A 17,672-nucleotide genomic window follows, 5' to 3' on the forward strand; every position below is an offset into this window, starting at 1 on the left:
GACCGGGGTTGACGTAGATTTGCCGGCAGATGGCGACGCAAGAAGTGTCTCCTCCGATGTGAGACTGGGCGTGGGATGACTCAAGAGCTTAGTGGGAGCGTGTTCGGGATGTTTTCCCTAGGCTTTTCCTACGAGCGGCCGCGTAGCCCTCTCTGTCATTCCCCCAACCTATGGAAGCAGGGCGCGCGCCGGCGATGGATCGATGGCCCCAGCACCCCAGGCCCATGCGCGGTTCCATCGACCGGCGCACGACGCCGCCGGGATCGGCAGGCGCCTCCTCCTCCCAGCTGCTTCTGCCCACTGCACACACACAGCCACTCTGTCGTCCACTACAGGCTGGCCGCCGACCATCTTGGATCGGAAACACCGGCAACGCATCCCGGAAAGAAGAGTCACCGCAACACAAAAGGTAAGGATCGCGTCCTGCACGTGTCGCACTCGTCAGCTCCTGAGCCGCACTTTCCCGACGTATGAGACGCGTAATATGCGAGATGGTCTCCGAAACGGCTCCGTGCGCAGACAGGGTGGTGCCGAGCATCCTTGAGCCGCGCGCCCGGAGGAGAAGAAGAGCAGGTCGGACTGCAGAGTGCGCGGCGAGCTGGCGAGTTTTTTCCCGAGCGCTAACGCCGTTCTAATCTCGCGATGCGACACGAAGAACGTCCCGTTGCGAGAATGCACATTGGCAGACTTTGTTCTCTCTACTATAAGTTGGTTAGGCTCGAACAATCCACGGTCTGCGCACACGTCGTTCAAGACAGCCGTCTCCGGTTACGCAGTATATAGCTCTCTCTTCGTTGGCGTTCCCTATTAGGGATGTGCAAGTGCAACGTGTATATGCGTGTGCCCGCTGTGCGCAAATAAAGCGAAAATGGTCAGTCTCTGCGCACCATCAGATTACGGACAAGATATTTGACTCACTACGCTGAGGACTTGCTTGAACCTTTTTCATGTAAGTATATGCGCTTTAACTACGTAGACTTACATAACAAGGAGCGCTAGCAGGTACGTCAGAGTGTTTATACGCGGCGTTTGTAGTGTCTCAACTTATATGTTATGTCCGCATTTGCATGCCCTGTGTTCGTAACATCAGAGTGCACATCTCCTAAATTCCGAAGCTTGCGCAAGCACAAACAGCCATTCCTGCGAAGTAACTGCGAGTATCATTCATTTATTTTGCTTTTATAGGGACGCTGTGGCAGCGCGAACTCGAGAGCGCTGGCATGGTAGTCCGTAGCTGTCCACTAAGTGGACTGCCGCTTTTGGCCCGCTCCGATTGGCGAAATGTTGAGAGCGAGCAAGTCGGTACCCATTGTGAACCCCGGCTTTGATCTCTTTCCAATGATTTATAGAATACACCCTGAACAGAAAGTACCAAATATAATACCACCCTCAACAGCCAGCGGCGTTAACTGGATGGGCCGCTATAAAACTGAACAGTCGGGACTTGTCCGGGAGAAACCGCTGAGAAAGCACTATACTGCGCCGGAAAGTGCGCAGCGTAAATGGCCGGGCGATCTCGCGCAGTGCATAGTGCAAGCACGCTTAGCGTAGACTAGATGTTGACTAACAAGCATGCTGGGTGTCTTCAATAAGGACTATAGATGCCCGTCTAGAATTCCCTTCAGAGAGTATGCACGTTAACAATATACCTTGAAAGGATAATAAAGAGAAAAACGCCATAAACAACATGCTTGTTTCGGGAAGACGCTTGGCAAACGGGTTAACATGCAAGCGGATAATACGTGTCGCGACGCTTCTTTCAAGTTCTCGCAACAATCGTCGTGACGCCATAGGTTTTGAGAGCGTCTGCTAGGGACTACGTAGTTACAAATCGGCAAATATGAACGACGTTGTCTTCCGAGAGCCTAGCGACGTAGCATAACAAGCTTCATAAAGGTTTGTTCAGCCTATACTCGTAGATACGAAGAAACACTTCGAAATCTGAGACATCTCCATTAGAGGTTCTGGCCGGAAACTAGCAAGTGAAGCTTTACACGCTTATTACTCCGTATATTAATAAATTTATGGTGGTGAAACTACCGACCCTAGAGTTATCAGAGTAAAATTTATTACTCTAAACTAATTTATTGCTTCGTTTCAGTGTGTCTTTAATTGTGACAGTGAGTTCGTATGCAGGTTCATTTCATCTGTTCGCTTTCTCCCTCTCTCCTCGTGCCTCTCTGTGTGTGCTTTATTATGCCTACAGCAGTACAACAGCAAATATTTAACAATCCGTTTAGCTTGAACAGGCTGTCTTTCTCTCTGTTTGTGTGTGGCTTGTCATATAGGACACGTAGTGAAACAGTCTTGGAACACTGACAGCAGGTGATGCAAAAAAGTTTTGCTGCATATCCAAACTTGCGCAGCCTTCCTTACTATGGCTTCAGGCAAGCAGCGAGAACAGGTAGATAGATATGTTAAGTTTGAACAAAATGTCAACTCACTTTGCCCTTTGAAAGAAACCCTTTCCCGTATCTCATGTACGGGTCATTTCCGACGGAGGTCTCGCGTCACGGTTAGAGAAACACATCGATACTGATATTCAAGACGACTAAAATCGGGACGTCTATTCCAAACTACAGAGTTGTTGTTCGACGACGATGTTTCGGCATATGGTGAACGCATGGGAACAAAGACAGACGTGTGTGGGCCAGCGAAAGGTACACAGGCCGCGTGCTCTAGAGTCCGACAGGCGAACCAAGTGAAGCGAGGTATTGGGCTATAGTTGGTCTTGCACGATTAAAACGCTGCGCAGTCACCGTGGTTCAGTATTTTAATAAAGGCGAACCAAGTTCTCGACATAAGCTACATGTCAGTATACACTGGGCCGACCTGCCACTGCCCTTATAGTCACTGAATGTCGTGAGATGAGGCAGAAACAAAAAAATCGACCTTCGTCACTTGCACCACCAGCAATCGACGCGTCTCACATAGAATTGTCGCATGCAAATTTGATACTGCGCAAACGGTACAAAAGTCGCTGACAGCGTTACCTCTACAGCACGCAGTGTTTCACCATGCTTGCTGACGTCAATGGTGACGTTGCACATAGCGTCAGCGTATACACACTTCTACCAAGAAGTGCCGATAAACGGACAAGCTTTTGTCGGCGAGTTTCTGAATGGATATATAAACTATATGATAGTTATCTTGTCTATCTTGCCCGTTACAATAATCTTACATGCAACATCTACGACTCTATCGCCTGCGCGTAACTGCTGTGAACAATCACCTGTGATAACGGTTTTATCTTCGCTGCTTTTTCGAAAGGCTGCTCCCCTCCACCTTCCTTTCGTTCATCTCCACTCCGGTGGCTGCAGGACTTGTATAACACTGTGCAGCTTTAGTTCAGGAGAAGCTTCATAGCTGCTGTTACAGTAAACGGTTTTTAACGAATCACTTAGCTGTGTCCTCTTTCTCTCTCCTAAAGCATGACGGCGAGTAGACGGGCAGTATGCAGCTTGATGCTGCTGCTGGCCACGGCACAAGCCGCGCCCGGCCGCAGCCCGATGCCCGGCAGCGTGTTCATCGCCAACCCGACTAGCGGCACGCCGCTGTCGACCACCAGCGCGGCTGGCGTCGACTGCGCCGACCCGTCCCTGCCCCGATGGAGGAACCAGCCCAAGACGCACCGACTCGTCCTCTCGACAGCCAACGTACGTGGCCAACACGTGATGTCCGTCGTAGATAGTATAGATGACTAGGTTAGACTGGAGTTTAGACAGACAGACAGACAGACAGACAGACAGACAGACAGACAGACAGACAGACAGACAGACAGACAGACAGACAGACAGACAGACAGACAGACAGACAGACAGACAGACAGACAGACAGACAGACAGACAGACAGATAGATAGATAGATAGATAGATAGATAGATAGATAGATAGATAGATAGATAGATAGATAGATAGATAGATAGATAGATAGATAGATAGATAGATAGATAGATAGATAGATAGATAGATAGATAGATAGATAGATAGATAGATAGATAGATAGATAGATAGATAGATAGATAGATAGATAGATAGATAGATAGATAGATAGATAGATAGATAGATAGATAGATAGATAGATAGATAGATAGATAGATAGATAGATAGATAGATAGATAGATAGGTCAACTAGAACAGCATCTGCGATCACAGTGGAGGGGAAAATAGAGAGGGCGATGTTTAGGCGAATTGGTGATGCATGACCATGGCTTACAGCGCACAAAAACAATGACAACGGTAGCATGAAAACTACAGAAAGTAAAGAATTGAGATAAAGTACCGGTTATGCAAGCACAGCAAGGAGTCTCACAACACAACACACATTCCCACGGGCCGTCCACCGCGGTGGAGCAGGGGTTGTGGTGCTCTCGTCTGCCAACCAGAAAGGCGCGGGCGCGATCCCGGTTGCGGCGGCCGCATTTCCATGGAATATATATATACATATATATATATATATATATATATATATATATATATATATATATATATATATATATATATATATATATATATATATATATATATATGAGATCTAACAGACAGTAATGCCAAGGAATGTACAGGGGAAGTTATTAGAACCAATGGAATGTAAATAAGAAGAAAGAAAGGTGTATGAAAAAATAACCAGCCGTGAGCAGGAAACGAACACACACACACACACATAAATATATATATATATATATATATATATATATATATATATATATATATATATATATATATATATATATATATATATATATATATATATATATATATATATATATATATATATATATATATTGAAGCGGTATGAGCCTTTGGACAGAAGATGAAGAAGCGCGAGGGCCGGGGCAGAAAAGAAGAGGGGGATGAAGAAAAAAATAAAGCAGATTAAGATGGACGCCAGTTCCATACTGAAGCTTTAATGCTGTTCCGTTATTTTAAGTAGGAACACTACATTATTTTGGCGCAGCCGGCCATCGAAGCCATCATGTGGGTGACGTTCTTCATAGACGAGACCTCCGAGGAGATCATCTTTTCGAAGTACCAAGTTCAAGACGAAGCAGCGGTAGACCTACCTCGTGAGCTCAGCTCGGAAGAACTCGTAAACCTGGTTGTGGAAAAGGCAGCCGTAGACACTACTGAACTACGACGGAAAGGTGCTGTGAAAGTGAACTTGCGTGTGGCGACCTTCAACGACCTAGTTCTTGAACCAGCGCGTCGAAAACACTCAGGATCACGATCTCCGACGGAAGAGGTGAGCCTCGTTTTGAAAGCTTTTCAGCTGCAACAGGAACAGATGCTTCAACAAAACCAAATAATGACATCTCTTATAAGCTCTCTGAATGCTGAGAGACCGACACCTAATTTCGTAGAACCTGATGCTTTCGACGGTGTGTCTTCAAATCCAGAAAGTTGGCTTGATTTCTACGAATATGCCGCTGGAAAAAACAAGTGGCTCTCTGATGAGGCTAAAATCACCAACATGCGCGTTTACTTGAGAGGTGTTGCGCGAAAGTGGTATGAAACATGCATTCTGGAAGACAGTGACGACTCTTGGAGCCAGTGGAGGAAAAAGTTTTTGACTGCATTCCGAAGCAATCCAGTAGAAAGATGGAACACGGCGCTTAATTTCAAGTCTGAGCAAAGCTGCCTTGTCGAGTACTTCTTTGAGAAACGCCGTCTTTTAAAGCTGGCGGAGCCTTTGCTTCCATCTACGGCCGTAGTTGCCTTAATAATGCATGGATTGCACACTAACGTGTTGAAGCAAGTGCAAATACTGTCACCAAAGACTCTAGATGACCTCCTCGCGTGTCTTCAGAACATACCATCAGCTTCGGAAACAAGCATAACCGCCGAGTCAAGCAGCTGTTTCAGTCGGAGTAAATCGGACTGGTCAAGCCGCGCTCAGCGAGAACCGAGCCACCTCGCAACTCGCACAGATAACTTGCCCTGGCGTGTTCCAAGAGGTCGAGTGAATAATATCGACACTGAAGCTCAGGAGTATTCGACAGAAAAAAACTAATAAACGAGGGTGATCAGTCCCACCCGATGACTCCAAATGAGACTGTTTATTTAAGTTGCTCTAGCCTACTTCACATTCCCGTCAAAGTAGGAAACAAACATATGATGGCTCTGGTAGACAGCGGTGCTTCTGTGTCCATTATAAATGCCAAGCTGGTGGATGCAAATCGCTTGCATAGTGGAAGAATTCTACGAGTACAAGGCTATGATGGAAAAGTAACGTTGCATGATCAGTGGGCCTTGGTAAACATCGAGTTCCAGGGTCAGCAAATAGAGAGCGAAGTGTTGGTGATAGAGGGGGTAACGTACGACTTTTTGCTATCAAGACCAGATATAAAGAAACTAAAGATCAACGTGTACTGGGACGATGTGGTTCTAGTAGAAGGAGTAGCAAGGAACGAGACAAATCAGGGTAGACAAGATAATCTACGAGTTGTCAAGTGCGCGGAGGATATCGCAACGACCTACCCTGAACTTGTATGCATAGGAAGCTATCCTCAGGCGATGAAGTCCCACAAGGTTCCTTTCGAACTCGCTGACAAGACCGTCATCCGGAAAGCACCTTACAATATGTCAAGGGAGCGAAAGATGTGGCTCAAGAAAGAGTTGCAGGAGATGCTAGATGCTGATATCATACGACCTTCGGTATCACCCTTCGCTTCTCCCATAACGATCGCACCGAAAGAAGACGGAACCTTCAGATTATGCACCGACTACAGGGTTCTCAATCGTCAGACAGAACTCATACCATTTCCTATGCCGAAGATCGACACAATTATAGATGAGACCGGGGGTTGCCGACATTTTTCCCGCATCGATTTATGCAAAGGTTTCTGGCAGATCCCACTAACCGAAGAAACAAAAATGTACACCGCTTTTATCACGCCATTCGATCTCTACGAATACAACCGGCTCCCTTTCGGTTGGAAAAACTCGCCAGCGTGGTTCCAGAAGATCATGAACGACGTCCTAAAGCCATTCCTTGGTGTTTTTTGTAATGTGTACATAGACGACATTATAGTCTTCTCCAAAACAGAGGCTGAGCATCAGGACCATCTGTCTCAGGTGTTAAACGCCTTGAGCTTGGCACATCTCAAGGTTAATTTTAAGAAGAGTGTATTCTTTCAACGAAAAGTGGTGTTTCTTGGAAGAGTCTTCGATGGGAACACCAAAAGCACAAAACAAGAGTCCGTCGAGAAGATCTCCCAGTTGAAGAAACCATATGACGTCCATTCACTGCGTGTGTTTTTGGGATTGGCAGGACATTTCCGATCTTTCATAAAGGACTTTGCTGTCAAAACTAGATGCCTCACGCGCTTAACGCAGAAAGAAGTTCCCTTTGAATGGAGTGACGAATGTGAGAGAGTCTACCGTGACTTGGTGCACAGAATTTCTTCTGACCCCGTTCTGCGTATACCAGATTTCACTTTACCCTTTGAATTGAACACTGACGCCTCACATTATGGGACTGGTGCAGTGTTGTATCAAAAATGTATTGAAGCATCTGGCCGAGAAAAGCGACACGTAGTCGGTTACTACAGTTACACTTTCAAGCCGTCTGAAACAAACTACACTACTACGGAAAAAGAAGCACTGGCGGTTCTGAAGGCCGTTGACTACTTCCGCACGTACCTGGAAGGTACGAAGTTCACTTTGTTCACCGATCACCAGGCACTCACTCATCTCTTGAATATGACCCAAACTAAAGGGCGTATCGCCAGATGGGTGAATTACTTGCAGCAATTTGACTTTACCATCTCGCACCGACCAGGACCGCTTTTAACCGATGCAGATGCTCTATCAAGATTGATGGTACAAAACAACACAGAAAAATCTGAAGAAATCAATGAAGTGAAGCTGTGGGAAGGCTCAGAACCACTGGTTTTTACGGAAGGTCGGTATCAAGTCCCACCAACTCTTGTTTCCAAAGTGCTTTACTTGTACCACGATAGCCCAGAATCTGGAGGACACGACGGCTTTTGGCGTACCTACAACAAGTTGGTCAAGAGGTTTACGTGGCCTCACATGAAGAAAGACGTTAGTCAGTACGTTCGTTCATGCCATGTGTGTCAAGTACACAAAGTCAAGTATAAACAGCCTACGGACACCATGATACTACCTTGCCACTCGAACGTGCCTTTTGAAGTAGTTCACCTGGATTTCGCCGAACTTAACAAGAAACGGGAAGGAGTCAGAAAAACGCAAGCTTTTCTGCTGGCCATAGATGAATGCACCAGGATGGTCGCGGCACGAGCAGGAAAAGAAGATGCAAATAGCGTCATAACCCTTCTCGAAAGGGACATGTTTAGAACTACGCGGACAATCGTATGCGATAACGGCCCCGCGTTCAAGAGTGAAAAGCTAGTAAGATGGGCTCGAGATCACAATGTATCGATCAAGTTCTGTGCGCCATACCATCCTGCGGCGAATGGGCTTGCAGAACGTGCCATACGGGACGTGAAACAATACATCAAGATGTACGATAGTTTTCCTGGGGGATGGAAATGTTCTTTAGAAGCAGCCGTAAAACATCATAACCGATCCTACACAAGTGGCTTGGGGTGCAGTCCACAGTACGCTTCTACAGGAGAGACCCCTATTCTGCAGGCAGACCGTGAGTTGGGACTCTTGGAAAACCTCAAGATTGTCGAGGAGAGGCAACAAAAATCACAGGAGGAGAGGTACCGAAAACGAATGAAAAAGAATTTCGACAAGAGGCATCGAGCAGACATGCCAGACATTCAAGTCACCGACCTCGTACTAGTGAGAAAAGGAATAAGAGATTCCAGTGCCAAATTTTATGGGCCTTACTCTGTGACCAAGACAGCCACCCAGAACGGAATTTTGAAGACTGTCTGGTACACTGGTGAACGTGGATCTGTTGAATGTGCTTCAATTGGGAATGTCTTCAAGTATTACCCCAGGAGGGGTAATTAAAAGAAAGCGGGAAGGGTGAAGCGGTATGAGCCTTTGGACAGAAGATGAAGAAGCGCGAGGGCCGGGGCAGAAAAGAAGAGGGGGATGAAGAAAAAAATAAAGCAGATTAAGATGGACGCCAGTTCCATACTGAAGCTTTAATGCTGTTCCGTTATTTTAAGTAGGAACACTACATATATATATATAGAAATTGAAGGGAAGCCACGACAGGTCCGGGTATTTTCTATATTGAATGAACTTGCAGATAGCACATTTGAAAAGGAAATTGTATTTACTAACGTTTCGGCCGTGGCACGGCCTTCGTCAGAGTAAGTAGGTATGATACAATGCAGCTGCTTTTATAGGCTCACGTGATGAACTCTCAGTGCAGCAGCTAGGACAATCAATGTGAAAAAATGGTGATCTGCCAGAACCTTGTGTTGACATGACTGACATGTGACATGAAACACAGCTACTCGAAACACAGCTACTCGAAACACAGCTACTCCGGCTGTATGCGCGTAACCACCAAGATCGAACACCCACCCCTTTAGGGTGTCGATTTCCTCATCACTTCCTCCAGTAAAATGACAGGGCTACTCCTCTGTCCGTAAGGCAATAAGGGATAGCAAAATCGCGCATGTTTAGAAGAACCAAGCGTTGGGCGATATGGTACTCCATCGTGGATGGCATTTTGAGCAAAAAAAAATATAGTAAGAAAATTGGCCCCGTATCAGCATGTTAAGCTGCAAATGTCGTCGAAAGACGATAGTCTTGCATGTGGAGAGAAAGAACAAAACATTTATTTGATGTTCTGCGCAAGAAAATCGGTGAATGGCATTCTGGAGGCGCTGCGTTAGAGTTCCTCGAGCGTGCAGCGGAGGCGAACGAGCGCACCAAGTCACGTCACATGGGAGACATGAGTGCTATATCTGGCAGTTATCTTGGAAAATAAAACGCGTGGATCTGAGACAGGCGTGCGCGCCCGTCTCAGAGGTGATAAGGTGTAGGACGCAAAGCGACGGGTAGGTGCCACCACCGTGTCGTCTTAGCAAAGCGTTGGAAACACTCGCCTTTTCGTGCAAGCATTGCATGGTGAGCGCAGCGTGATAAACGCTACGGTCCTTAGAATTACTTATGCATGCCTTTCTTAGTAAAAAACGCACATACAGAATATATACATGTTATTATGGCGCCTCAGATATGCGCAATACTTGCTTTTTTTTTTTATTGACAATCGTATCAGTATGAACGCTGAAGTTTGAGCCACATTGGTGGGCGCTGCGGATGGGGTCGGCCGTTTGGGGCAGCGGCTGGTGCAGTTTAGCGTACGCAGTACCGTGAGGGTGGACAAACAGACAGACCAAAATTTTTGCATCGAAGGTCCCCAAGAAAGACTATCGTCTTTAAAAGAACGGACAAGAAGGGAGCACGTTTGTCTGCTGCGCCTGTCTGTGCTCTCTTCTTTATTTTCCGTTTGCTTTTGTTGTTTTTTTGCGCAAAATGCCATCCCCAACAGTACGTGTTTGATCCTTTCGCTATCTGCTTGTTTTCTCGTGCAATTTGAGCTTTGTCGGAACGTAACACAATGCATAGGTGCGCGCAAGTGGTGTAGGGAGGGGAAGGGGTCAGGTATGGCAGCTGCCTTCAATATTATCTAAAGGGGGTGTCTCTTCCACCCCAGACCTTTGCTCGGTCAGACACGTCGTTTTTTTTTATATGTGCAGGGTTGACTACGCATATATATTTTTTTTTTACGATAATGATAACCAAGGGCATCTGATGTTGTATTCAAAAAACTGTTTGCCTCCCGCATTCAGCCCGTGAAGCCGGGGACTGATGGAAGGCCTTCGCGAAAAGCATGCCATCGCTTCTTCTTTTTTTTTTTTTTGCGTCCTATATGCGGAGCTTTTTTGGTCTTTCGGACACGAAGAACGGAGAAGGGGGAGCGTTGCGGTTAACTTTGTCCCCCCCTCCCCGAATGAAGAACCCCACGCACGCCTATGACACACTACGCAATAACATATCCTGTCTGTCCTTATTTTTGTTTGTGCGTTGTTTGGCGCCTGTTCTCTGCGTGCTGCACCGGCAGCGTTCTTATCAGTCGCATCTTTGAATGCCAGCTCGCACGGCGTCTGCAGAGAGTTCGTTGCACAGTGCGGGGACGGCTCGCGACATTCCGTATGCGAAGCAAACATGCGCGCCATTCAGTCAAAGCTGCTCGGATGGTTGGTAGACGGAAAAAAACAAAAGAATATGGAAGCCAGGTAAATTCCATCGCATCGGCGTTTACGTCAAGAGTTGGGTAAATGTCACTTCTAAATATAGATTACTGGCTGATGCTCAGGCTTCGCGCAAGCATCGCATTTTCGTGGATTCTTTCCCCGTCTCTCCATGAAACCAGTACCTGCAGCCTACGGTGGTTGAGAGGGAGAGATTCGTTTCTTCGCGAAAGGGCCGCGCAGGTGCAGCTGACGTCGAGCAGAATGCGAAGTTAATAAAGTTTGTATTTATGCATATCATTTTCACGAGCTTGGAAAGAAGGCGATCGAGGCGATCAGTGTAATTTTTTATGACGCACCGGCATAACAACGTGGCATTCAGAATTCGCCTTATAATAAGATACCGTTGCTGACCATGTTATCTATCAACAGGAAACACGCTGTGAGATGGCTTTTCTTCTTTTACGAATAGCACGGCATGGAAACTTAACGGTACGTCACAGAACATTCACCAGAGGGCGCCGTTGAAAGAGGGTTTGTCCACCAGTTTATAAAAGAGGACTCCAGAAAGTGTACTGTGTCAAACATGGGTGGATTTCTGTCAGTGTGGGTGGACGTGCGCAGGGGAGGCGGGAACGCGAAGTTGCACCTTCATTCCTCCTCCTCACCCCCCCCCCCCCCGTCGTCGTCTTTAATTGGCCGAGCGCAAACTGAGTCAATAGTCCCAATGGATGCATATATGAATGTGAAACGATGACTTACGGTATTTACTCGATTGTAACGCGTGGGGTGGCTTTTTATTTCGTTAATGAAGAAAAAGAAACGGAATTTCGGTATTCGATTGTAACGCGGGGGTCCACTTTACGTAACAACCCCCCCCCCCCCCCAAAAAAAAAAAAACAAAAAAACTTCCGTTACATTCGACCAAATACGGTACTTCCATCAACAGACAGTCTTTGGTTCACGGGTTACCAGGGGCTCGTCCTCGTCTCTTGTGATATATAGTTGTCGGAAGTTTTTGCGCTTAGAAGTTCAAGAATGGATTGCCAACTAGCCCAATCCCACACTTTATTTCCAGGGTGCGAAGGTGGCGAGTAAACCGTTCTAGAAATGCAACAACATCAAGTGTTCTCGGCCGCAATTTTTTGGTCGAAAAATTGCATGTCAGAATCCTGCATCTTAAACAATGACGCTGACGCTAAGTAAATTTCCCTCCGAGTAAAGACATGGGGCAGATATGGCACACCTTCCAAATGATTAGAAGAGGGGATGGATGTGCTGGCCCTGTTGTGTGCACGGCTATGCCGGTAAGTGACAAAATGACGTTAGGTCCTCTCAGTAATGTCAAAGTATGACAGCACTCATCAAGACACGGGTAGGCTGGCTTTCAGAATCACCGATGACAATATAGTTCACTCTTTAACCATTCAATGCATCCGCAAGAGACAGAGAGGGCAAGAGAAAAAAAAAAAGGTTAGTCGGAGGAAATCTCTAGTTCCCCTTTCACAAGACAGGGACATGAATAATAATAATATGAAATAATAATATAATAATTGTTGTTGTTGTTGTTGTTGGGGCTTAACGTCCCAAAAGCACACGATGTGATTATGAGAGACGCCGTAATGAAGGGCTCCGTAATTTTCGACCATCCAGTGTTCTTCGACGTCCACTGACATCACACCATGCGCAGGTCTCTACCATTTTGCCTCCACCTATATAAATGCGACCATCGTGACCGAAATCGAACCTGCGCCCTTCGGGTTGGCCCTCGTTCTCCATTATTACTAGACAAAGTGGCGGTGTCGGCAAAAGAGATGAAAGAATGAAAGAGGGGAAGAGGCTGAGAAAGCAACGTGGGATTCGCGACATCACCATTAGCAAGGCCGACGGCAAGATATCAGCTTTCTGTGATCGTGCAGTTTATTACACAGCGGTGTGGAAACGCCTCTTTGCGACGAAAATAAATAAACAAATAAATAAATATTTACATATTTTTACGCACTCCGATCAAAGATTCCGTGTCTTTCTCCGAGTGTGTCGGTCTTCCAGGACAAATCTGAAGTAATAGTAAATGTGACCAAGCTTACTCTGCTCATGCCTGCAATGTCTCTCGTAGATCTCTCGAGTGGAGAACCTGCTCAAACATTCGTCAAGAGACCATTTTGTGGTTATAAGGTCGTCGAGAAAGGTGCGCGAATTGGCACTTGCCAGAGCTTGCAACAGGTACTACAAAAGATCGAACCCAGCGCCACTATTACTCATGTTGCGATGACACCGAGTAGTTGATGCATAATCCGCATGTGTGTAGATATCTTCACTTGTGTTGTGCAGGTGGCCTGCACTCCCGACTCGGAAGCCAACAGGACCCAAGAGGACACACCACGCACTACTCTCTCCTTGAGCATCCAGAGCACGGACGACGTTCAGTGAGTGTGCAGTTTCCTCACAGCGAACCTATCTTTTGACCGTATTTGACAAGCAGATCCGGAACTATACAACAGACTTCCGACTGGTTCGGAAACTTAAACGAGAAATCATGTGACGGAATCATAAGCAAGAATATTTGCGCCTTGCCCTCGTAATGGATGGGACAGAAGTGTGGAAGTTCGGGCTAGTCGGTATGACATGACGATAGTTATAGCGCGAGAACAGAACGACGGCAAAGAGACAAGAATGACAGGAGCGCTCGTGTCCTTCTTGTCTCTTTGTCGCCGTTCTGTTCTCGCGCTACAACTATCGTCATGGGACAGACGGGGGAGTTACGATTTGATGACACCCCTGATGATGGGTTGCGAGCGCAGACAGGTTTTGTTCCAATAAAGAAGCAATGACCTCCACGATCTTCTCCGGCCGGCTTTCGCGTTCGCCCAAATCATCGCAAGAAATTTCTAAATTGTACAAAAGGAGAATGAACTTAAACTGAAACACTGACGCTCACACAAAGCGCAGTGACTGAACTTTAGTTCGAAAGCGCTTATCGTGATGACTGGCTGTAGAGCTTAGGGTAAATCTGTATCAGTTCCAAATGGTGTTGGGAGTTTTGCCTGCGTTCTAAGAATCTACATCGACATGCTCTTAAACACTTCTTAATAATAACTTTGTACAATCAATCGTGCTGCATACAACAGAAACAGTCTTTCACGTCAACGGGAAGGGCTACCACGGCCTTTTCCTCCGGAAGGGGATGCAGAATCAGCAACGCTAACGTTCCCGGTGGCTTCGATTAACTTGACAGATTGTGTGCACGCATTACGCACTGCTTGAAAGTCAGGATGTGCGAAAAATGACGCCGACTACCTTCGACGACAGTGTAGCTCTGACCAACTGGACTTGCTCTACGCCATCTACTGACGCCGACAAGAGCTCTCGCAAGTGTGCCCCGTCCTCGGACTCCAGTGACCGTGCTTCCATCTTTCCTATCTCTCCTATCCCCTCAGTTTGTTGTCGCTTCCTCTAGCTTACCACCTCACGTCTCTCCCTCTTTTCTACACCTTTACTCCTACCCTCCTTGTGAGCTACTGTTGAGGTGTCGCTCACTGAAGCAGACAGTTACAGGGCTCACTTTTCTCTTCCTTTCGCTCTTAAGAATCACCTCATTCAATCTACCTCTGCGCGCAGGCTGAACCTGTCCGAAGAGTGGCTTCCGGTGAGCGGTAACACCACCGATCCGCGGCTGGCGCTGCAGTCGCTGCAGGGCGGCTACGGCCAGCAACCATGCCGCCGAGACGAGGCGCTGCTGCTCTGGGAGAAACCCTACCACGCGCCGGGGCTGACCATCTCGCCAGAGATACTCACGCCGGGAAGCCACGCACTCGGCGGTACGTGTCGACCGCTGCGTGACCTGCACGTGAAAACTGGCCACACATTCCGTGACAACCCAAGAATTCTCTGTATAAAAACTCCACTCACAAAACCGCGTTTAACTCGCCTGTCACCAGTGTAAAAGTACCCTGCCATCTAAGCACCTTTTCAAGCTCAAGTTTTATTGCTCAGCTAACATTACTATATATCTGCTCGAAGAAAAAAAAATTAAGTTCACTGTTTTTAGACCTTTGGGTGAACAACAATGTGAAAAAAAATCTATAAAATTCGTCAAGACGTTCAAGTTTCACTCCTAGAAGAACCAAATTAATCGAACCGACAATTCGGTCGGAGATAGTACAGAGGACGTAAATTGTTGTCTTCAACTGTAGTGTATACTAATTTTGTGATGCGAATTGAAATGAATTGGAAAGGACGAACACTGACCCTTTACGTCAGTGGGTCCTGAACCAACAAACTTCGACATTATTTTAATTTCAAAGGTTGTGGGTTCAGATCCTACCGACATACAAAAGCGTTTGACGACACGGAAATGAGCGAGCGTAATTGGCCGGAGCATGTGTACACATTCGTTTTGAATTTGAGGTAGGCGCCTTTGTCAGTGTAATCAGTTATTACTAACTATGCGGATCCTATTATCTATGCTCCTGTAGTCGCCGACAGCGCATTCGGGTTGTGCGTACCATGAGGAGCAGGTCACACGGCGAGCAAACAAGGCAGAGCACATACCTTGTCAACGACTCTAATGATTTAAAATTGGGTTATCATACACATATCGTGCACAAAAGAGGCCCGTCATTGAAAATTTTAAAAATGAAAATTCACATAGAAGCATTTGATCGTAAAAAGGCAGCACTACACTTTATTTTATTTTTATTTTCTCGGAGCTTATATAGTCAGTTCGTATGCCACATTTTGCTCCGCAATGTTCCGCACAGTCTGCACTTTCCGCCATTCTCTCCATTTATAGCGATTCTGCTATACTTGGAATCGAGATCGTCTGTTTCCAAGGGCGGTAAGCTGTTCTTTTATGCAGGCCGAAATTACAGTCCTTCGGATACGGCGTGGATCACTCCGCAACGGAAAGTCAAAATTTAAAACTTTATACGGTTTCACTGTTTCGTGTAGTTTCTCAGTGATGTCTTACCGAAATGACGGGCAGACGCCGAGCATGATAACGGTGACGTAGTTGCCTCATGGATACTTCTAACGGTGTTATGGAATTTTATGTCAACGCGAATTTAACTTCAGTAAGGCTTACTGTGACAGGCGCACGAGCTTAACCATCGGATAGGTCATAAGCACTATACGTCATCGCGACGCCGTCTCCTCCACAGAGCGAATTCGGAAGTTTCCGCTAGCGGGCATATAGGAATACATACGGTCCAAACAAAGAAAACGGGGTGAGGCCGCTCTGGCAGCTGTACGCACAGCAGTCTATATATACGTCGCCCTCCATATGCACTGGGCGCGGGTACTTTTGAATTAGTAACGCGGGTCGCGACGTGCGTTGGCTTTCCCGTTGATTGCATCGATCGACCTCGAGGCATTCGGCCTAGCTAGCGCTGTTATTACAGTATAAGTACAGACTTGTTTCCGCCAAACGCAAACTCCAGGTAATGAGGTCTGCGGTGGTTAAAGGACGCGTTAGGTTGTGGTTTCGCTAAGGGCATTGGCGGAACTAACTTTAGCGAGTTTCTGCGACGGGAAAAGTGTACGCGCGCAGTCAGAGATATTAGATACGGAGGAGTATAAAAGGTCCTTTCCACCCAAAAAATGCACAAAATGAGCCGGATGAGGGGGTGTAATTTAGCAACTCTAGTCACAGACCTGGAGGCAGTTCGTTTGCTGCCCTATAGGTCGTTGTGGACTGTGCCTGAATGAGCCGTGCGTATTGATATGCTATCCCATTCCGACGATAGCAATCGAAGATTTACAGTATGTAACTGCGTTTTTAGTCCAGTCAGTCCAGCGTCCAGACATTATAATAAAACAGTGCATGAATCACGGTGTTTCGATAATCAATTCAGATAATATAATCACCCCTTCATCATATTTTCGTCGAAAGCCAGTCGAGCAAGCCGCAAATAGTACCCCATACCAAGGGTGCATGGCACAACGAAAGTGGCACCTCTTCGCATAGGTCCTGGTTATAGCCGACATCACATATTACGACGACTTCTTGGATAACATAAAACCGAATCAATCTAATGATCGCTCAACCCATCACCTTTTTTTTTTTTTCATGAGAGGGCCAGAAAAGGGGGAACTTGTCAGTTAATTTGTTGGACATCCACGTATTATAGGGAACAGCTCAAAAGACGAGGTGCAATGCTTTGAGGAATATTCATATGACACCCGGCCTTGTTTTTTTTATTGCTAGCGACGATGAACCGATACGTATGGATATACTTACCTTCCTCGCCACATTAAGGTTCACTTGCATTCAGGTGAATTCACTTTGCAATCAGGTGGATTTTCATGCCAGTGTGGCATTTTTTTTTGGGGGGGGGGGGAGCGTTTGTCACAACGTTACTAGATTACTAGTAACGTTGGTTTTTCGTGCAGTTTCCCCCAACTTCAAAAGCTAACTGCCGAAATTTTTTTAAATGCAAAGCATTTCTTAGCGAACTTCGGCGATTTTGAGCGTGCGTATCTATCTATCTATCTATCTATCTATCTATCTATCTATCTATCTATCTAT

General features: G+C 46.4%; 1 protein-coding gene across 2 annotated transcripts in view; it reads left to right on the plus strand.

Annotated features, from left to right (window-relative positions):
* The first annotated feature begins 40 nt into the window (after window positions 1–40).
* LOC119165163 (uncharacterized) overlaps window positions 41–17,672 on the plus strand; it is a 39,662-nt gene continuing 22,030 nt past the window's right edge. Inside the window, exons 1-4 of one of the 2 annotated variants that reach the window (XM_037417350.2) lie at window positions 41–409; window positions 3,431–3,656; window positions 13,478–13,572; window positions 14,765–14,964. In XM_037417350.2, the coding sequence (XP_037273247.2) occupies window positions 171–409; window positions 3,431–3,656; window positions 13,478–13,572; window positions 14,765–14,964 (760 nt within the window). In that variant the 5' untranslated portion in view covers window positions 41–170. The remainder of the gene's footprint in view (window positions 410–3,430; window positions 3,657–13,477; window positions 13,573–14,764; window positions 14,965–17,672) is intronic. The other variant, XM_075895334.1, reaches the window with a different exon arrangement.

The sequence above is a fragment of the Rhipicephalus microplus genome, chromosome 1 (genome assembly GCF_043290135.1).
Source record: "Rhipicephalus microplus isolate Deutch F79 chromosome 1, USDA_Rmic, whole genome shotgun sequence".
NCBI classification, from domain to species: domain Eukaryota; kingdom Metazoa; phylum Arthropoda; class Arachnida; order Ixodida; family Ixodidae; genus Rhipicephalus; species Rhipicephalus microplus.